This window comes from Eptesicus fuscus, chromosome 18 (genome assembly GCF_027574615.1).
Source record: "Eptesicus fuscus isolate TK198812 chromosome 18, DD_ASM_mEF_20220401, whole genome shotgun sequence".
Classification (NCBI taxonomy): Eukaryota; Metazoa; Chordata; class Mammalia; order Chiroptera; family Vespertilionidae; genus Eptesicus; species Eptesicus fuscus.
The window spans coordinates 19,163,598-19,186,947 of record NC_072490.1 but is presented as its reverse complement, the minus strand read 5'-3'; the positions used below and the strand labels follow the sequence as shown (position 1 = coordinate 19,186,947).

General features: G+C 37.5%; 1 protein-coding gene across 4 annotated transcripts in view; it reads left to right on the top strand.

Moving 5' to 3' along the window:
• The window catches only part of LOC103296938 (ubiquitin-conjugating enzyme E2 E2), a 257,521-nt gene that overhangs the window by 189,801 nt on the left and 44,370 nt on the right, over positions 1–23,350 (top strand). For all 4 annotated transcript variants that reach the window (XM_054729528.1, XM_054729530.1, XM_054729529.1 and 1 more), the window contains one exon: positions 6,671–6,803. In XM_054729528.1, the coding sequence (XP_054585503.1) occupies positions 6,671–6,803 (133 nt within the window). The remainder of the gene's footprint in view (positions 1–6,670; positions 6,804–23,350) is intronic.

Genomic DNA, 23,350 nt, shown 5'->3' with positions numbered 1-23,350 from the left:
TACAGAGAATGGTAGTAAAAAGAAGGCAAAAAGCACAGTTGGATTTAGCAACAAAGAGGGTTAGCCTGGGGTGTTGAGAACACTGAAAAGGTTCTTCACCTTGAATCTCCCCACCCCCACATGTTTTTTTTTTTCTCATTTCATTCAGTTTTGTGGCATTTCCCCTCCTTAACTGCCTTTCCTACTGTCCTTATCTATAACTGATCTGAGCCTCGCCTGCATATTTTCTTTTAAGGGATGTGAACTACCCTTTCCTTCCAGTCCGACACTAGAGAAACACATACATTATTGTGTTGTAATCCAGAAGCTCAGTATTCCTGCAGCTGTTTACTTCCAGAGGGACTTTGGACATAGGTGCAACATATCATTTGTGGGAACAAGGTACCTTTCCACTGGAAGTGATGAATTCAGCTACATGAAGTCTGACTCATAAGCAACAATTATTCCTAGAGTTGCTGAGAAATCCCTGGAAGTCTCCTCCAACCCATCCTGTCCCTGTTGATTTCAGGTTAGTGTTTGCACATTGGAGATGCTCTACAAAGGCAAGTTCCTTGTCCTGTGAAGCCAGGATCCCAACACTGCCCCTGCATCCTCCCCTTTACCTGTCTCAGTCAGTGTTAAATGAAAAGGCAGCAGACACAGCACAGTTAAGATATTCAGATATATTTAAAGCATCTTAAGTAATCTTAAGTAAAGACAGTGAGAGTTTAGTCCTTTGCAGCAATCCTATATAATAAAAGGCTAATATGTAAATTTTCCCCCTGGGCGGGAGTTCGGCCAACCGGGAGTTAGATGTGTGCTAACCACCAGGGGGCGGCATAGAACATGGCAGGAGCCAATGATGCAGTGCTGGCAGCAGGCGGCAGTGGAGGCGCTGCCGGCCCCGATGGGCCCTAACGAGAGCGGGACCGCGGCGGGATGGTGGAGCAGGTGAGGGGATGCACCAGGCCAAGGCAGGTGTGAGTAGGGGCCCTGATCGCCCCACCGGTCACCCCACAGACAGCTACTGGTGGTGGCATCAGGGGGGCCAGCAAGCGGGCAGTGCCAGGCCAAGGCAGGTGCGAGTGGGGACCCCAATCGCCTGCCAGTCAGCCCTGATCACCGGCCAGGCCTAGGAACCCTACCCGTGCACGAATTTCATGCACTGGGCCTCTAGTTTTATTATAAATGTATAAATATTTTATGCATAAGGCTCATCCACTGTAGGCAGCAGCATGGAAAGCTAGACACAATTTATAAAGTTGATTCTCTGTCAGAATTTCTCTAAGCACCAACTTTGGGCATTTAACCAATTTTTAATTTGCTAACTGATATTTGCATTTTAACAACTTCATCTAATTGCATTTTATTTTGAAATTTAACTGTTAGTTGTGTTTATTTTTCTTCTTTAAAAAATAAAACCTGAGAAAAATAAGAGTATTGCTTATTAAGAATACTGTAAATAGTAAAACATTGCTAAGTAACCTCATACCTGAAAAATCCTGATATCAAATAAGCATTGTAGTCTGAAAAATTGGATTTCTTGGGAGGAGCATGAATTCTGATAGGTTCCAAAGTTCTGCTGTATCTAAATAACATTAGCTTGCAGGGTTATGATGGTGATGGTGAATAGTGAAGATGATGATGATTTATATACAGTCTTGGTAGCCTGTTTTCAAGCCCTATGATCTTGAAACCCTTCTTATAAAATCACCAGGTAATTAACCTTTTGAATGTGTTGGTGAACTTATATATTATCCACAAAGCATGACAACAAACACAAAAGCAGCAAACATTTGGAGGCTTACTAATTGGGCCCTTGTAGAACCCATTATCCAAGCTCTGTGAGTACAGTTCTACTAAAACTTTACAGTTGCTCCCATAATTGCCCCATTTTACAAATGAGGGAACTAAGACGAAGAGAGATTAGTTCAAGAAGCACTGCTATAAGCTTTGGGATTCCAAGTGGTATGGATATGCCATTTCTAAGATGATAGAGGAGGCCAGAAAGTATTTTCTTAAAGAGATATGTTTTGGCCACATAAACCAACTTAGAGGAATAACATTGTTTGTGTTATTTAACCCGCTGTTAACTGCATAGACAGCTGACTGACTTCAAAGAGCCAATAAAATTTGGAGTTCTGACTGAGAGCCAGACAAAACTTAGGTTAGGCAAAAATTGAACGTAAGTTATCTGCAAACACTACTCACTTTTTGTGAGGTATCTCCGGCCTTCTTCTGAGTCTCTTCCTTGGTGGCACTATTGGTGACTCCTTATTTAGCCTAAATTATATAACTAACTAAGATAAATTATATCTTTGTTTTGGGGAAATGTGTCTTTGCACATTGTTTCATAGCTGTGTACACTCTTCAAACTAACTTTCTTCATCTACCTTGGTATAATGTATGTACAAACCTATAATTTACTCTACTTTTAAGCTCTTCCTTCTGATAAACGTATCTATCCATGTTGGGTCTAATTATAGCTCAGAGTGTAACCATGTTTATTATTCATCTGAGTGAGTGAGCTTGTCTGGCAACAGGGCGCAGTGGTTGCCAAAGCTTAATTGTCATCTGACCTGAATATACTCTGTCTGTACCTCATTGTCAGCTTCAGGAGAGGTAGGTAAAGGGGGAGATGGGACGAGAATGCCGTATTTTGGTCCATTGCACCACTGCTTCTCAACATATTTCAACACTGCGACAAATTTGGCTGTGATTTTTTTTTTCTCGTCTTTTTTAAATAAGAGAAATCAAACACTAGAGATAAAATCGAGCTCTTTCATTCCCCATCTCCAGGTCTATTTCTTCCATCACACCACTCCACTCTCTCCTGTTCCTTACACAGCCACTATCACCTCTATACAATATAAAAGAATTGTTTTATGTATCTGGTTTATACAGTAGGATAAACTACTTCATTTCTTAAAAGATTTCCACTTCATTTCTTAAAAGTTTTGGCATATATATGTACCTCTATACAATATAAAAGAATTGTTTTATGTATCTGGTTTATACAGTAGGATCACACTGTACAAATATGCTGCAGCTTAGCTGCTGTTCTCACATAGTATTTTGGTAGATCTTTTTGGCATACTTTTTCCCAGTATGAAACTTTGATACATATATAAGAACATATCTAACATGTAAGTTATGAAACCTAGTCATAAAACAGATAACTACTGAATTTACCGGTTATACTGAGAAGTAGAATATTACTAGAACCGCTGAAGCTCCTGTGTACTATCCTCCACCGTCTGATTCCACCCAGGAAAAACTACTCTTTTGAACTTTGTTCTCATTTATTTTCTTGCTTAATACATATGTATGTGCCCTCAACAATACATTTTCTTGTTTGCTTATTTTTAAAATTTATAGAATATAAATATAATTTATAGTATATCACATATATTCCTTTTAGATGTGATTTTTTTATTCAATATGATATTTTTAAGATTCATCCATTTAGTTTATGTATTGTCACTGCTTGTGTAGTATTCCTTTTGGTGAATTTATCCACTTTTCTATCAAAGGACATTTGTGTTGTTCCCAGTGTTTATATTTAAAAATAGCACTGCCATGAATATTCTTGTACATGTCTTCTGTTACACTTATATAAAAATATCTCTGGGCTATGTACCTAGGAATGAGATTACTATGTTGTAACATATGAGTATATCCAGGGTGTCCCCAAAAATGTATACACACTTTGAATAATTATTAATTCTAATGGGTTAAATCTGAAAAGAAAGAAACATTAATGGAGCTATCAGAAAAAAGTGTGTATACATTTTTGGGACACCCTGTATATTCAACTTAAGTAGGTAGGTCCACATTTTTATCCAAAGTGATTGAACACTCATCAGCAGTGTATAGAGTTCTTGTTTTTTAATATCCTCATCAACACTTGGTTTTGTCAGGCATTAATTTTTGCCTATATGTGTTTAAAATAATTCCAAATTGTATTTTCTTTCATTTTTCTGATTTTAATGAAATTGAGCGTTTTTATATGAGTACTAGAGGCCCGGTGCACGAATTCATGCACGGGTGGGGTCCCTCAGCCCAGCCGGAGATCGGGGCCATCTTGCCCAGTCCCGATCAGGGCCAATGGAGGTTGGTTGGCCAGCTGGGGAGGGACCGTGGGAGGGCTCCAGGGCATATCCGGCCCTCTCGCCCAGTCCTGATCGGCAGGACCCCAGCAGCAAGCTAACCTACCAGTCAGAGCATCTGCCCCCTGGTGGTCAGTGTGCATCATAGCGACTGGTCGAGCAGTCGACCGAATGGTCGGACACTTAGTATATTACATTTTTATTATATAGGATTAGTCATTCATGTTTTTTCATTTTGAAAATGCCTATTTATGTCTTTTTTTAATGGATTATTAGTCTTTTTCTTATTGATTCATAGGATTTTATATTTTCTGAACATTAGAATTTGGTCAATTTTATATGATCCAAATCTCTTGTCTCAGTGTGTGGGCTTGTCTCATCAGTCTCTTTAGTCAAACTCTAAAACTTTTGACTTTTGCATTTAAGTATTTAATCTATCTGCAACTGAGGTTTGTATATTTTTTGAAGTAGAAAACCAATTTCTCTGTTTTCAAAATAAAACAAAACAAAACTGTTTTCCTACCTCCATTAGTTCTGACATATATCCGATTTCCATATGTGCATGGAAAAGTTTGAGGAGTTTTTTTTGTTGTTGTTGTTGTTTTTTTGAGCTTCCAAACAGGTTTTAGGATAAGCTTGTCAAGTTTAATTTTGTTTTTAAATTGTTGGAGTTTTTTATTAGAATTGTATTGGGTCAATTTGGAGGAAATTGACATTTATAGTATACTGGGTTTCCCTAACCATAAAGTTTGTATCTCTCTGTATTTAATTCACTTGAATGTATTTCAGTAAGTATTATAATTTTCTTCATAATAATCTTATATTTTTATGAAAATTATTTCTAGGTTCTTTATATTTTTAATACTACCATAAAAGGTATTTTAAATACATTTTCTAATTTTGTTGGAATATTAAAATGCAATTCATTTTTGCATATTGATCTTACATTTAGCTATTTTGCTATATTCTTTTATTAAGTTTAATAAATTATCTAAAGATTTGGGGAGTTTTTCTCTGTGTACATAAATACTGCTAATGTTAAGTTTTATTTCTTCCACCTCAATCCATATACCTTTTTTCCCCTTGCCTTGATGAATATGATCTCTAATACAGTAATGATTCAAATTGGATGTAGTGAGCATCCTTGTCTTGTTTCTCAATTTTAATTCCTCTTTAGCAGTATATATTGTTGTATCTGTGTACACATGTACATATTCTTAAGGTGTGCTTTTAATATTTTACCATTGAATATATTAATTGCTATAAGGTTTTTATAGATGCCCTTTATCAGGTTAGGTTAAAGAAGTTTCTTTCTATTCTTCTTTTGCTATGAGTTTTTATCATGAAGGACTATTAAAGCCTATTGGGTACTTTTTTCTGCATCTATTAAAATTATGAGTTTTTTCTATTTAATCTGTTAATAAGGTAAATTACATTAATAATTTTCTGTTATTAAACTAGCCTTGCATTCCCAGAATAATTCTGACTTGGTTAAGATGCATGCTTTTTTGATATACTGCTCAATGATACAATTTTTGTGGATATAAACTAATTTCAAAATAGAAGCTAAATCTCTGTTGACAATAAAATCTTTCCCAAACACCTTAATGGGGTTGTCCACTTTGCTACAGGATGTGAGGATAATTTCTGGCTGTTAGATGTTGGTATTGGCTTGATATGGCAAAAAGAACACTGGGAAGCTAAGTTATTTTTGCCCTTCTGTTCCCCTGAGAAAATTAATACAGTTCAGTTGACTCATATGGGCCTTATATCCCTCAGTGAGTTTCTCTGAGACTCAGGGACATATATTTGTTGCTTGCAGCCATGTGGCTTCACTTGCTTTGCTGTTAGTCCATCATCATCCAACAAACATTTACTTACTAGGCCCTGAGGACAAGGCAAAATCTATTTCTCAAGGAACAACTATTCTAGTGAGGAACAGAAAAAGTAAACAGTTACAAAACACAGTTATAAAATGAAATGATACATCTTATCTTCTACCGACCACACTAGTGGTGATGTGTGGGGATGGAGGGATATGGATAGAGAGTCTTCGAGTGCAGAGAGAGAAATGGAGAATCAAATGAGATATGATACTTGAGCTAAGTTTTATGGATGATGGACATTTACTGATCTCCAAGAACCTCGTTTGTTTTCTAAGTTGTTAACAAATGATAGTAGCCTTTTTTTTTTCTCTCTAGCTGCTCTTTTAGCTTTGAAATTTCATCTCTCTGTCCCTATGACCATATTATCCTTTTCAGGACCTCATAAATAATTTCATGCTTTATTAAATGTTTGTGTTCCCACCTGTGTCTGTGGTCCTTGAATCTTTTTTTCCATAGTTTCAGGATTGTGAATGACAAAAGAGAATCTTCTTTGTTCTCTTTTATTAAGTAATACCAATATACTTCATATATAGAATACTGATGATATTGACAAATGAATCATCATATAAAATTAACCTATTAACTTTGTTGTGTTTTTATGAAAATGCTCAATTTATTGTTACCATAAATAGATATTTTAAATTCCAGGCTTTTATATAATCTCTAAGCACATTTCATTTGTATGTCTTATTTCAGTGCTGGACCCAAAGGAGACAACATTTATGAATGGAGATCAACGATATTGGGACCCCCAGGATCTGTCTATGAAGGAGGGGTGTTCTTTCTTGACATTACCTTTTCACCAGACTATCCGTTTAAACCCCCTAAGGTCAGTATGAAGTATTGATTCCTCTTTAGCAATATATATTGTTGTATCTGTGTACACATGTACATATTCTTAAATATACGTATCTAAGAATGCACACCTATCCTGTTAGCATAGACAATGTCCAAGGGCTGATTGTATGTAAAAGTAGAAACAGAATGCACAAAAGTATAGGTTATTCCTCCACCTCAGCCCTGTATTTCATATTTCATTGTTGTTTGCCATCCTTTCTCAGTGTCTCCTTTTTTTGTGGTGTATTTTTAAATATAACATTAGAAAGCATGTTATGGCTGAAAATAGGGGAGTAAAATTAGGCTCGTGCCAGCCCTTGAGCCTGAAGCTGGAGCCACAGCCACACCCACACTGGAAGCCAAACTGGAAGTGGAGGGAGCCCCACCAAGGCAGGGCTTATGGCACCAGCTATGGAACTCTGGGTTCTGGAGCCTCTGTGGTTCAGCTGCTCACATGAAGTACACACATGCACTAGAATGGAAAGTGTGACCCACAAGGCTTAAAAAATCACGCCAAGAAATTCAGTAAAGAAGTGTTTTCATATTAGTACAAATGAATAATTAATGAAACTCATATATAAATGACTAGAGCAAGTGCAGGAATACAATGTCATGAGAATGTGATAGAATTTTCACTTATTTAAATCAAGATTGTGTACTTTAAGAATTCTTCACATTCCTTTCTACTGCCTATAAGCCAGTCATTTGACGAGTTTAAATTTGTTCTCTGCTTTGGAAAGGAAAAGACCCTGAGAACACTGTGTGCATTGACTATCATGAAAGAATTCTCATTTGATAAGACTTACCTCTCAAAGCAGAGGGAAATAAAACTTATTTCAGTTGTAGGTTGGAGTAAATTTTAAAAAGCAAGAATAAGTCTATACCTTCACCATGACTTTCTATAATTCCCCTCCCTTTCTCCTACCTTTCTTCTCTTTCTCTCTTCCTTTCTTCCTTCCATTCCATTGATGATTGCATGTTGTTTTTATTTCAAAGCAAAAACTAACAACTATTAATTTTTCCAAAGAAGAAACCAAGACGTAGAGAAACTAAATAACTTGCTCAGCATTATGCAGCAAGCAAATAATGGTGTCAGGGCTTAACCCATGTTTTTTACTATATTACACAATACATTGTATCCAAGCTGAGAGACTTGGTGGCACTAGTGACCACCCAGAGCTGCATTTGGTAGGTTTTCAGTGACAAAGCCATAATATCTTATATAATAAAAGCTTAATATTCAAATCGACTGAACAGCAGAAAGACCAGTCAGCAGGGAGCAGGGCCAGTGTGTAGGCGGCACCAGGCCAGCCAAGGCGTGCCAGCGGGCAGAGTGAGGGGACGGCGATTGTGGAGCGGCAGCAGCGACCAGTGGTGGAAGGGCAATCGGGGGGCGGGAGGCAGGGTAGGCCGCTCACCATCTGGCGCCATCCCCTGATCGGCCTGCTGGTTGCCTCCCACAGAGGGAGGCCAGACTGAGGCTTAGGCCCACTTCCCGTGCCTAAGCAGTCAGTCGAACATCCCCTGAGGGCTCCTGGACTACGAGAGGGCGCAGGCCAGTCTGAGGGACACTCCGCCCCCTGCCGAGTTCACAAATTTTTGTGCACCAGGCCTCTAGTATCTAATAATTATTTTATCCTCTTACTGAATTGGAACCTTATGTCTTTCTTGGACCAGCCCATAAATCACCTGGAATACCTATTACACTACCAGTGATGGAGGACCTTTCTCTGACAGCCTCCTCAGTAAAGGAAGTTCAGAGCAGGGGAGAGGAGGGAAAGCTCAAATTGGGCAGTTGTGCTACTTGTATGTCTGGTGTAGTCTGTATACATCTCAGAAAATGTATGGATTTATCAAAGTTCTGCATGACAGAAATGTGTAGATTAAACAAAACTAGAAGGGAAAGCTAATAAGATAGATAAACTAGTTCAGTTTCCAAAAAGACCTTGATGAACTGGAAGGATAGGCCAAAACTAACAAGATGGAATTTAACCTGGCTTCATGTGTAGTATTTCATTGAGAATCAGAGCAAAATCATGATACAGATAGAAAAGAGAGACCTGCTTTATTTTCATATAAATAAAATTTGTGGGCTCTTGACTGCCTAAAATTCTGTGAGCACATGGGGTTCTTGAAAGCTTAAGGAGACATTCTTAGGAGTATAATTTTCAGGACTTTGAACTGGTTGCACTCTATCTCAAGTGCCTCATTCACTTTTAAGCTCCTCATTTTAAGGACAAATGAATAAGCTTGGGAAAAATAAGGACAAATGAATAAGCTTGGCAGTCTTGAGTTTCTTCACTGGGTCTGCACTGTACTGAGCATGAGCTGTGCCTACTTACTTCTCCTCCAGAATACCCAAGGAAGGCGAGGATGTTTCCTTTCACAGATGATGAAGCTTAGAGAGGTTTTCCAATAATGTACAACCACAGATCTACCTGAACCTCTGACTCCAGGGCCATGCACTTTCCACTGAATTATACACAGTTACCCTGAAGATGTTTACTAGTAAAAATAGGACATAGAAGGAATGTGATATCTGGCCTCAGATGTTTCAGGAACTCTGCGGTGTGAGTTGGGGTTAGACTTTATCCTGGATGGCTACATAGGACAAAAATAGAAGCAGGAGGGTGTCAGTTACAGGAAAGTAGATTTCAATTCTATATGTGAAAAATCTGACCCATAGTTGGACAGTCTGGCTTTGAGTAGCTATGCCTCTGAAATACTAGGCTTCCCTTTTATTTTTATTTTTAATTTTTAAATTATCTGCTACTAGGCTTCCCTTTACTGGGAGTGTTTTCTAAAAAAAGAATATTACCAGAAAAAATTAAATCCCTCCACTGAATGAATTTGATTTAACAATTTCTTAGGACAAAGAAAAATCAAACTTTGGTAATGCTAATCACAATTTAAATGCGCATTTAGTAGAAACTGGTGGGAAGTTTTTCAAAGCATATTATTACCACCTAATTATCAGTTTTAGAAATCAAATTTTGTAGACAGATAATTTAAAGGGGAAAAGTTTGTAGGTGTCTTGAAAACTGTTAACTAAAACAAAGACTTACTTTTTAATAGTTTTGAAGTATCATTGCTCATGCCTTCCTAGTCTTCTGTTACTCTAAGTCAGTGGTCAGCAAACTCATTAGTCAACAGAGCCAAATGTCAACAGTACAACGATTGAAATTTCTTTTGAGAGCCAAAATTTTTTAAACTTAAACTTCTAACGCCACTTCTTCAAAATAGACTCGCCCAGGCCGTGGTATTTTGTGGAAGAGCCACACTCAAGGGGCCAAAGAGCCGCATGTGGCTTGCGAGCCGCAGTTTGCCGACCATGGCTCTAAGTAATCCATATTTGGGCTTCAGCTTTGTTGTTTTCTCTGTTGCCCTCATCCTATGCTCTTTTCCAACAACCTTACCACACACTTCGATTCATTCAACATTTCCCAATACTCTGAAGAATGAACCCAGAGTAGGGTAGGTGTCAGGTAGAATTGTTGGTGAGAGCAGAGGCTCACAAATAAATCTGATTGGCTATCTACTGGTTATCAAATAGCCATACATAAAATTAGTCTGTGGCATGATTGGATCCATGAAATGAACTTTTCCTAAACTTTCACACTTGGAATATTTACGTACTATAGTGCTCACATATATCGCTTAATGGTCAGTAGAGCAATTTGGATGACTCATCTTGCCACAGGAACTTTGTGGGAGTAGGGCTTCATCAATTCGGACAGCCCCACACTTCAGCACCTAAATCCTAATAAGGCAAGAAAAACAATTTTTATAAGTAGGTACTGCTCATTATATTTATTATACTAGTTTTAAATGGGTCAAGTACTAGTTGTATTTCAAATGCTGTATCTCAGTACAGCTTTTAGTACATTGCTTTTCTTATGCATGGAATCAGTATGTTTATGCATCTTTTACTAAATCTATAGCAATTTTGTTTGTATAACATTGTTAGTTGCATCTAAAATATCTGATGCCAAGTCTTCAGTTGAATTGTGAACCACCAATAATACTATTTCTCTGGGAAAATATTTGTTTAATGAAAATTTAGAAATGACATATAGCCAAAAAGAAAGGCATATTATTATGCTAGTAAGTCCCAAAGTTTTTTAATACCGTATTTCTTTTTCAGTGTAGGCATACATTTTAATGTTATAATTCAGATATCTATTTTTAAAGTAGACATTGCTTTATATCTTATTGAGGATTACATTTTCTTATTCATTTTATAGATAATTACTCCTGTGCTCAAAATCTTCACTTTTTTATTTTAAAAATCTAATGCATATTGTAATATTTTAACTTTGCAAAGTCTACATACTTGTAATGGAATAAAAAGTAATTACACATAAACAAAAGGGAAAAAATTAAATAACCTACAATCCTAATCCAGAAAGTAATTACTCATACCATTTCTTTTGAGATTTTTATTCTTTGCATACCTACATATAAATATGTTTTTATGCACACACACAAATATATATACACATAAAAATTGGGCCATATTCCTCCCCATGATTTCAGAATTAATTTTTTACCTAACATTATATATTCACCCACCACTATATGTATTTCCAATAAGCATATAACTACATTACAATTATAGAGGCTATAAAATATTCAATTATATAAATATGTCAAATTTAACCAATTTTCTGTGATTGGACATTTAAGTTCTTGTCAAAATTTCTCTTATAACCAGTGATATGATTATGTGATGAACATCTTTATAATTATGTATTTTATATACTTGCATTATTATTTCCTAAGGCATATTTGTTGTCATGGAACTTCTGGGCAAATGGAATTATACACATTTGTAGAATTTTGATAACGGTTGGCAAATTGCCCTCCAGAAAAACATTGTATTCGTTTACTTCATGGTCATCCACACATGATGGTATAGAATTCCCTACACTCTCATCAGCTCTGAGAGTCCCTAGTCTTTTTTAATCTCTGCCATCCCAGTGGATGAAAACTGATATCTCATGGTTACTTTAATTTTTATTTATTTGACTACCAGTGAAATGTGGAATCGTTTTCTTTTGTCCAATTATTTCTCTTTTTGTGAATAATATGCAAGATTTTTTGAAGTCCCACATCAAATAAAATTAACAAGTGTACTTGAAAAATTTAGAAGCAAAATCATGAAATATGTTTTATTCCTATATTCTTTTATTTGACTGAAAATATTGTGACATCAATATGTCTAATGTTTCACATCTCAGAGTTCTAATGACATATGTCAGATAACATGTCAGATCTGTGTTTTTACAGTAGAAATACACAGAGGAGCCTATTCTTTTCTGTCTCCTGTGGATCTGGATATTTTATTTGAAATATAATAATAATAAGTGGGCATTCTATAAAGATTTAAGGGTAGATACGAAGGAGGATCAAGCATGTTTGTTATTTATTTGTCATATCTCAGAGAGCCTATGCACAAGTTAAACATGCTGTCTCAATGTTCAAATCTATTACTGGAAAGAATTGTATTCTTTGGCAGTGGAAGACAGTATCTGCCAGTCGATATTTTCCAAAAAGGAATGATAAAATTTATACCTAAGATCTTTAAAAACAACAACAACTACATGTATACATAGAAATATTCATGTGAGAAATAAAGCTCTTTAATGTTAACATCTAAAAGCTTTTTAATATAGTTTGTTCTTTCGTTACAAATTTCATCAAACACATTTGAAAATAAATCTTAACTTGGAGGTCATTTCAGAGAGTATTATATGTTATATGGGGGTAATAAAATGTAACTATGAATCACTTACTGATTAAATGTCAGCTAATAGGAAAGGTCTCACCAGCTTTCAGATGATGAAATAGATAATTTAGGTCCGTCAGGTTTTCATTTTGTTATCCTCATTAGATTTTAAACTTAAATTGATAACTAAGGCTAATAGTGAATAAAATAGCTAGTTAGTTATAGTAAGAAGCTATGATATCCAGCATTTAAAAGCCAGAGACAGATCTATAACTAAAGTTCAACAAGGAACTCCACAATTTTCTCCTAACTAGGTTATTATCATTGGCTTGTTTTTGTTGCTTCTGCTACTGTTCAAATAAAGTAGACAGTGTCCCCCAGGATTTTTGGAAAGAGCCATAGTCTGCATGTGTAAACCCAACTGCCTAATCATTTGCTCTGGCCTTGAGGAAAGAACACACTCAGCATAGAGTAACATGAATTAACTTGTTTTTAACCTGAGTTCATACATTCATATAAAGCCTTGGCCATGAATCAAGTGCTTTCATGCACATTGAATTGCCTATTTTACATCTCTAGTTGAACATCCAACAGTCACCTCAAATTTAACTGTTCCAAAGTAAACTATTGATTACACAACCTTACCTCACTCCTGCCAAAGCAGTTCCTCTAATCTTCCCCATCTCAATGAGTGGAAACTAGTTTCCTAGTTGCTAACGTTAAAAACCTTGCCGTCATCCTTGACTCCTCTCACACAGCCTAGCTAGACCCAGTCTTACTGGCTCAAAATAAATATTCAAAATAAATCCGGAATCCAACCATTTCTCATCATTTCCCTAATAACACGCTGGCCTGAGCCACCATCGACTGCTCCCCTCCCCCCGATTGTATTAGAAGACTCCTATCTGGTCTCCCTGCTTCTGCCTTATTCCCCCTGCAATGTCTACCCCTACCCATATGATCCTTTTATAATTAAGTCAGATTACGTCAATTCTTTGCCTAAAACCCTTCAGTGATTCCCAATTCACTGAATAAAAGCACACAAAACAGTAAAGAATCACCCTGTTCACAATATACTTTTCAAAATCGTCAATTCACTCTTGACTCAAATACTCTAAGCATGCTCCTTCCACAGAGCCTTTGCATTTGCTCTTTGGTCTGCCTTTATTGTCTTCCCCCACAAATTCACCTGGCTCACTCCATTTCTCCTGTCATGTGTCGGCTCAAATGTCACCTTTTCAGAGAGGCTCTTGACAGTGACAGCTCCCAACCACCTATGCTCCCTATGAACTACCCCCCCACCCCCCACCACACTTGACTTTTCTCCATAGCACCTCACCCTCCTGTATTATACATTTCTTCATTTATGAATTTATTGTTTCCCTTTCTCCAGTTATCATGTAAGCTCCAAGATCACAGGGACTTTGTCTATTTTGATGTCACTCCTGTATTACCAGCCCCGGCACGCCCAACCCTATGCCCCTAGATGACGAAGCCCATGGCCCTGACATGGGGCCTGGCCCTGCCACCATGACCCAACATCCCCAGACGTATGGACCTGCCTAGTGATTCAGTAGGCATTCAGTAAAAATGTGTTGAATTAATTTAATCCATACAACTTTGCCATAAGACAGTATTCATTACCTCCCGCTCCACTTCATATATCAGAAGACTGAGGTCCAACAGAGTTTAAGTGGCACACGGTCACATGGGAAGGAGGTAGCAGAACTGGAATTCAAACCCAGCTCTCAGCGAAATCTTTCATTCCCCAATTACAGAGAAGACTTAAATTGCTATTATCTCTGGAAGAAGGAACACTGGTTCTTAGATTTTACACTCTGGTACAAGTTAATTATTTAGCATATCTTTCTCTAAAGCAGATGTGTTGGGCAGGAGACGAAAGAGAGAGGCGATGCAAGGAGGACAGAATGTTGGGAGGAGATTTTGAGTGCTTATCTTGCAGTTTTGCCAAGGGCCCTCTTTCCAGAGGCACCTGGGGCTTTTCTCAAATGTGTCCCCAATTCATTAAGTATTCATTCTGTGTCGCGCAGTAAAGACAGATTTCTGGATTTTGCTCGCCATAAGCTAGAGGATAAGTCGTTTCACACTTTACAGTTAATGAGGTCAAAGCCAGCCTTGTGTCCCCAATATCGACTGGGCTATAGTATTGCTTACATAGCATAAGTCAATTGTTTTTCTTTTTAGTGCATTCTCCTTTGTGATAAACCTTTTAAAAACGCCATGCTACACCTTAATGTTGTGTGAAATTTTAAAATGAATGTGAATAAAAGTAGATCAAAACAGGGGTCATTGTTTTTCTGCTTTTAAAACAACATACTTTATCCATTAGTGTGTCCAGCTACCACTCCCAGCCACCACCAGTTTAAGAATTACTAAGATGTAGGATTGGGTTTTGTTTTTTCATTTTCAGGACAAGGAGTACCAACTTTTATTTGTCCTAAACCAAATTAAATATGGTTATAAGCTAATAGAAAATTAGACATTAGGATGAAAGCAAGTTCTCCCTCTCTCCCCTGCTTTCTATAGTCTGATGCAGTTCCAGATTTGGAAGAAAGGCCTTTATTTATCATTGTCTCCTCTGAAATGCTTATTGCCCAAGCCAACTTAATCTATTCAGGTTGAAGTAACTCAGCCACCTGCACCTTTACCCAAGCTCTGATGGAGTAAGTGTGTAGTTATCCCCTCTGATATATACTCACACTCCCCCATCAGAGTCTTGCCATACAGGTGGGGGTTTCAGACACGTATTTTATCATGTCCCTCTATGCTCTGGAGTTCCTTTCTCTGTGGAATGTGATCTCACTCCAAATGGGAGTTGGTGTTTGTTGATATTACTATCGGCATAACTGGGAGGAATGGACAGGTCTAAATTCCTTCACAAAGGGTCTTTTTATCAGGGAGGTTAAATGAACAAAAGAAACTGGAGTGAGACGTTGAGATGTTTGGAAAATGAGGAGCTCTCTAGCTGTCGGGGCCAGGGAAAGATGGCAACTCACTTATCAGAGGTGATTTTTCCAAAGAAAGATATTCAGATCTAGACAAGTGGCACTCCCCTCACAAAGGTTTTCTGGAGAGAGCAAGGTGGAGTAACTTCAAGATGAAGTCTTCAGAATCCCAAACATCAAAGCATAGGGACCCACTAGTACCAGAAAACAGCGAACACTGGAAACCCTGAAACACCGCAACTCACAGAAAGCTCCGGGACAATAAGGTGATGTTGAAGGAATAGTTTTGTAAAGAAGAAAACTTTGTGCACAGCTGAGCTGGGAAAAGCTTCAAATTTGGCATTTTCCTAACCTTGTAGGAAAGAGCCCCTGAGGTACCACATCAAGACATGGAACAGACACCTGTGTTCATTAAGTGTCTATAAATTTGAAAACAAATTTTGTCATTCACTTGAGAAATGGGATGGGAAATGGTATTTTACATGTAAGAAAACATTGGAGTATTCTGTATTTAAATGCATTACTTGTTTGGGTAGCTATATATAATGTTATTTTGTTCAAGCTTGGATATAATAGGAAGGTCGGAGTTAATTTTTAAAACTACCAGCCAAATATCAATCCCTTTATGGAAATTATCAAGTTTCCTTAGAGTTGAAGCTGGATCTCTTGATTTGAGACATCTGTGAGGGCTCTCTGGCTTCTCATCTGAATGACCAGGTGGAAACATGGGTGGAAAATGTTTGTTAGGCAGCTTCATATATCTGGAGTTCAAGTGAGTGATAGGAGCTAGAGATACAGGTTTGGGGGTTAAAATTCTAGAATAAATGACCTCACCTATAGAAATGGTCAAATTTTCACCCCAAACTGGGTTTTGGAGCTATAAATTTCCAGGATGGATTTCTTAAAAGAAAGACTGATCATTGAAAAGATTAACAAAACTCACATTTTCTCTTTTTCATTCATTATGTTCTCAGTGTTTAGGGATTGGGAAGTTATTTTCTACATAGAATACAGAATAATGCCTCATAAAATACCACATTCTCATGAAAAGACTCATTTGTTAATAAATCATAAAAGCATGAACAATTAAACCAGTCAGATAAATTAATCTTCCCACAAGTGTCTAAATAAGGACTGAAATAAATCAAAACAATTGCCTTTGGTTTCAGTGTACTTCTGCAGGAGAATGGACTAGACTTTAAGCTCCCATTGGACCTTCGTTTCAGTTTCCAGTTCTACTGACATGGTGGTTATGGAGGATTGTGTGCTAGTAGATATTATGCTGTACTTTTAAATGAGTAATGTTTTATACTAATGCTAGTGGCCTGGTGCACGAAATTTGTGCACCGGGTGTGGGGGGTGTCCCTCAGCCCAGCTTGCACCCTCTCCAATCTGGGACCACTGGCTCCTAACCTCTCACCTGCCTGCCTGCCTGATTGCCCCTAACCACTTCTGCCTGCCAGCCTGATTGACACCTAACTGCTTCCCTGCTGGCCTGATCGCCCCCAACTGCCCTCTCCTGCCAGCCCAATCGCCCCTTGCTACGACCCACCTCCTCCGCGTGAGGCGGCGGAGACGCCAGGACTGGCCTCCTCTGCGCTGCACGGAGCCACAGGACTCCCAGGCCTGATGGCATGGAGCGGCTGCCGGGCCCCATCTCCGCTGTGTGTGTGGCCATCTTGTGGCAGCCATATTGTGACGACATCACACACAAAGGTGTGAGGACCACCTAGGCTTTTACTAGATAGATTATACTGTACTTTTTTACTCATTATCTTACTTGATTCTTTCACTTTGAGAAATAGATTTTATTATCCCAAGAAATGAAAGTTTGGATTAAGTAATGTGATTGGGATCATGTTGCTAGTAAATGCCAGGGTCAGGATTAGAACTCCTGGCCTCCTGATTTCCAGTCCAGCAACCACCCACTCTTCACACCTGCAGTAGCTGAGTTGTGAAGTGATCTTGCTAAACACACAGTAATTCAATTTATTACCACCAGCCATACTTTAGATAACCTTGCATTCTTTTCTGCAGTTATTTGCAAATCATCCTTTTTACTTTTCTCTTTGTGGAGAATTAAGTTCAATGAGGTTTTTGGTTTTAGCATTTGCCAAATTTTAAACCTGTATATGTACAATATATTGCGTATTTGTTTCCCTTATACTTGTCCACTAACTTATTTTAATGTCTATCCCTATACACTGTGTGGCCAGATTATTATGGTCTCTGAACACATAATAATCTGGCCACTCAGTGTATATCCTATATAATAAAAGGCTAATATACAAATTGTCCCCTCTACCAGGAGTTCGACCAGCAGGCAGGCCAGCCAACCGTCCATGTCCGCTCCCTCTGGCCAGGCTGGCCGGACCCCACCCATGCACAAATTCATGCACCGGGCCTCTAACACACACACACACACACACACACACACACACAAAGTGGCCAGATTATTATGCATTCAGAGATCATCATAATCTGGCCACTCAGTGTAGATTATATAAAGCAATAGTTTATACAATAAGGAAATAACACACAACACATAAAGCAAAATATATGTGTTTAATTCAGGTTACTTCCAGTTATTTTCTTCACTTCCTCGCTTTTTTTTTCTTATCTTTCTCATTTTCTCACTTGAAAACATCACCTTTTCTTTGGTGGTTTGCTTTTAAAACCAGATTACACAGTATAATGTTCAAACAGCACAAAGGTAATACAGTAAGATTAAGTCTTCTTCCCTGTTGCTCAGAATTTTCATTACCCTCCCAAGGACTTTTTTCCTGCATTTGCTTTTTTCATTTATCATCTTCAGGTTTATCCCATATTCATATAAGTAGATTAGTTCCATTATACAGGGTTGGGCAAAAGTAGGTTTATAGTTGTTGGTATGGAAAATAATATAATAATGAATAAATAATAATACAAGAATAAACTCTGTTTGGCATACTCAAAACTGTAAACCTACTTTTGCCCCCACCCTGTAGTTCACTGAATGAATGTAACAATCTATTCAACAGGTTCCCTACAATAGATACATAGGTTATTTCCAATATCTTGCCATCAGAAATAATGCTTCACTGAGCATCTTGTACATATGGTCTTTGTGGGTTTGTGAAAATATATTTGTAGGATCAATTCCTTTAGTTGGAATTGTTACAACAAAGGATATGTGAAATGTTCAGTATTGCCAGATTGCTCTCCAGAAGTTATACCAAATTATACTCCAATTTTAGATGCACCTGCCTTTTCCCTAAATTCTCACCAATGCTTTGTGGCACCACCAAATATTTGACCTTTAGCAATCTAATAGATAAGAAAGAATGTTTAATTATAAGTGCATTTATCTTATGAGTAAGAATACCTTTCTATGTGTCTGAAGGTTGGCCTTTTTCTTATTGAAAGGAAAACTTACAGTAACCTGTGCTCTTGACAATTTCAAACCAGGTAATTTTTTATGACACAGAACTCTAGAACTTGATATTTTCCTCTGCAAAAGAGAAAGTTTAACTATCTCTATGGGAACTTTAATCTCTAACTTTCAATGGTTTGTCACTGCCCGGCTTAAAACTCCTTGTTTTCCGTTGCATTTAGAATAAAATTAAAACTTCTTGCATTGGCCCACAAGGCCTCCATGACCTCTCCACCTGCCTCACTCAGCCTCCTCTCTGCCCCTCAGGACCTTGGGGTTTGCGGATCCCTTTCTGGGGACACGTTTGATCCATCCTTCACATGAGCGGCACATTGTCATTCTTCAGGCCTCATCTTTAGTGTTATCTAATGAGAGGTACATTTCCTCACCACCTTATACAAATAGTTCCACACTGGTTCTTCTCTATTACATCAACCTGGTAACTTCTTTCATGAAACTTTTCAGTCTGACATTTATACTGTACCTACTTGTCAGTTGGTTTTCTTTTCTGCCTACTGACATTAGACTAAGCTGAGAACAAAGCCTTTTTTCGGTCTTGTAGTACCAGGCAAATAGTACTTTTGATAAGCAGATAGTCATTTTGCTTGTCACATCTTTAACACTTCAGAAATCTGTTTGCTGTGTTGGTGTGTAGTATTGAAATGTTGTTCAGTAAGAGCATGTGTGTGCTTGTGCATGTGCGCACATTCTCCCTCTTTCCACAGAATTAAATATACTGGACGGCAGGGTCTTCCTTTTCCATGAAGACGTTTGCCTGCCCTGGGCGGGTGGCTCAGTTGGGTGGAGCCTCGTCCCGTAAAACGAAAGGTTTCTGGTTCAGTTCCTGGTCAGGGCACATACCTGGGCTGTGATTTAATCCCTGGTCGGGCACTTACAGAAGCAACTGATAGACGTTTCTCTCTCACTTCTCTCTCTTTCCCTCTCTCCCTCCTTCTCTCCCCACCCCCCCCCCCCCTTCTTTTTTCTCCCACTCTTTAAACATATCCTCGGGTGAGGATTGAAAAAGAAAAAAAAAAAGATGTTTGTCGTAAGGGCATCCGTAGACCTAGTAGAAAACAATGCATTTTATTTTAAAGCACTGAAAAGTAATAGTTTTGCTGAAAATGCCTAAAATAAAGTGATAGAGATATTGGCATGAAACTTATTGGCAAGAAATTAATCCATGTTAAAGAAAAAACTTGAGGGTTTTTTTTATTTCCATCTTGTTTGAAATATTCTTCATTTTAAAAATATCTAAATTATATTTATGCAGCCCATCTGCTGACACAAATTACAATCAAATAATTTGTATCTTTAAATGTAGGCTTCTAATAATATTTAGTGTATGGGCCAAATTTTGCAGAGGAAGAAAATGTGATAAACTAAGAACCAAGTACCTTTTATTTTTATTTTTTAAATATATTTTATTGATTTTTTACAGAGAAGAAGGGAGAGGGAGAGAGAGTTAGAAACATCGATGAGAGAGAAACATCAATCAGTTGCCTCCTGAACATTCCCTACTGGGGATGTGCCCGCAACCAAGGTACATGCCCCCGACCGGAATCGAACCTGGGACCCTTCAGTCCGCAGGCCGATGCTCTATCCACTGAGCCAAACCGGTTAGGGCAGAACCAAGTACCTTTTACTGTAGCTGTCACCTTCAGTGATATAGTATGACTGCATCACTCTTCTGTGCCATTTTTACAGCTTTAGAAGTCACATGAAAGCCAAAGCAATGCATGCACTTGTTTTCAAAGCCAGACTTACTAGTAAGCAAAGAAAATATGTAAACTTTGTCTTTGCTGCTACCTTGTCACAGTGCGCAACTGTCACTTAAGCTTTATTTAAACAGAAAATTCCTGGGGTGAAAATTCATGTGTAGTAGAAAGGATAATTCATTCAGTGGAATATTATATAATAGTGAATTTAAAAACAGAACAATCAGTAATACATATGAACCTCACAAACACGATAAACATGATATTAAAAGAAAGAAGATATAAAAGAAATAAAAAAGTATGTACTGTATGATTTCATTTATATAAGTTCAAAAACATGAAAACTAGTGTATAGAGAGGTGGGAGTCAGAACAGTTACGTTTGGGATGGGAAAAAAAAAAGGGGAGACTTCTGGGGTGCTAGCAATACTCTACATTTTGCTTGTGGTTACTCGAGTGTGTTCACTTTGTAAAAATTCATCAAGCTGTGCACTGATGGCCTGTGTACTTTCCTTTGTTTGTGTTATATTTTTTACAATAGTTTACATTAAAAAAAAATACACACCCATATCCTTACACTTAATCCAACTCTCCTCCATCTTGTAAAAATATTGCTTTGAACCTAAATGTATTTTTTCCTGTTAAATTTTTATTGTTTGGTTAACCTATAGTTTAACATGTTTAGATCTTTTAATTCTTCACTTCTGACTAGTGTGTTAACTTTCTATCCAGCTTTATGTTATCCATAGCTTTGATAAGCATGTTTTCTATGTCTTCTATTTAGTCATTGGGAAAACGTTGAAAAGGCAGGACTACCCACAGATTATCCACTAGAGAGCTTCTTTGTGCCAACAATTTATTTGGTCAGTCAGCAAATCTGCTAAAATGTACTTATTACGCCTATGCCACATGGCCCAAACTGGGTTATCATCTAGGCTGCAATTCTCTTTCTTGCTCACAAGGATACACTCAACGTGCATTTTGCAACAGCCCAGTTTACTTTGGGATCCTACTATTTTCAATCACATTGGTCATAAATAATACATGCATAAAAGTCAGATTTGTGACTGCCAGGCTGCTGTATTGATTTTGACACTAGGCCAATGCCATTGACTGTAATAAGGGAAGAAGGCATCAAAGGCTTGTGTATATACCTGACCAACATAGGAAGAAGTTGTTATTGGGTGTAAACCAAGAATGATGTGATAACTGGTTGGCACAGTACCAATGGTCAAGAAGAATCTGCATATGACCCTTCGTCTATCACTTGCTTTAACACATTTTTTGAGAGACTTTTAAAGACCTCATATTAAATCAAAATGGAGTTCAGATGTACTCTATCCATTTTATTCCCCTAGTCTATAATTTTAATAACCATATTGAAAAGAGAAATGGCATGACTCATGCATAGCACAATTTGTATTTGGTATGTCCATTCTTAATCCCCCTTGATCACCACATCGCATACTAAGTACTAACAAATCACCTGCTTAATAATCCTTTCTGGACATTTGTTAAAAATTATATTCTCCTTGTTAACAAAAGAAGTAAAATTTAGTATAATTGAATACAGTTGAAAAACTGCCTTCTCTCTGCTATCTGTTAATATTTCACTGTTATATACTCCACAGAGTGATAAAAAGTAGAAAATCTAAACCAAAATGAGCTAGGAGGTATTTCCTCACACACATCTATATACCCAACATTTTGGAATACTGTTATTGGACAAACTGGGACTAGCAGGGGAAGACTTCCTGATGGAAATACTGTTTAGCTGGTCCATAACAGATGACAGAAAGAGAATACAGGTTTATTGAGATACAGAATGACAGTATTTTGAAGTATGGAAAGTACAGGCTTTCCCTCTTCACCAGAAATGGACACTGTCTCTTGCAGCAAATTAGTTTAGTGCAAATGTATTGCCAATACCATATACTCACTGTAAAAATATATATGAGTGAGAGAAAAAAAGACATTTGAAGTGATAAATTCTTATTAATTAAAAGTATACAGTAAAAAGAAGTAACTAGATTGATTTTTCTAAAAAATATACTTTATATCATTCTAGTAAAAAAAAAATAAAATACTAAAGTTGATGTGCATGCTGTAAAAGCTGAATTGCAGGTGGATAGAGACAATTGTATTATCGTGAATGCTAATTACTTTGCTCCCTGACCACATTCCTACACCCAAGGTTTAAGAGTAACTTTATTTATTTATTTTTAATAGATTTTTATTGCTTTCAGATAGGAAGGGAGAGGGGGAGAGAGATAGAAATGTCAATGATGAGAGAAAATCACTGATCAGCTGCCTCCTGCATGCCCTCCACTGGGGATTGAGCCCACAACCTGGGCATGTGCTCCCACCAGGAATTGAACCATGACCTCCAGATTCATAGGTCAGCGCTCAACCACTGAGCCACACCGGCTGGGTGCAACTTTATTTTTTTTTCTTAAGAGGTTGTGTGGAAATGTAAAGATGTCAAAACTTTGCTAATTTTATACATTCAGCATGTCTAGTTTATTGCATTTCAATTACATCTCAAAAAAATCTGTTTGTAAAATAAAAGAGATTGTGTGAAGTAACAAATGGAGGCAAAAATAATGGAAAGTATATATATATTTTTTTAAATCAGAGCAATAGCATTGTTTACTCACAAAAATATGCAAAAGCATTTATTAGAGCAGCACATAAAACTTCAGTTCATGAGATTACT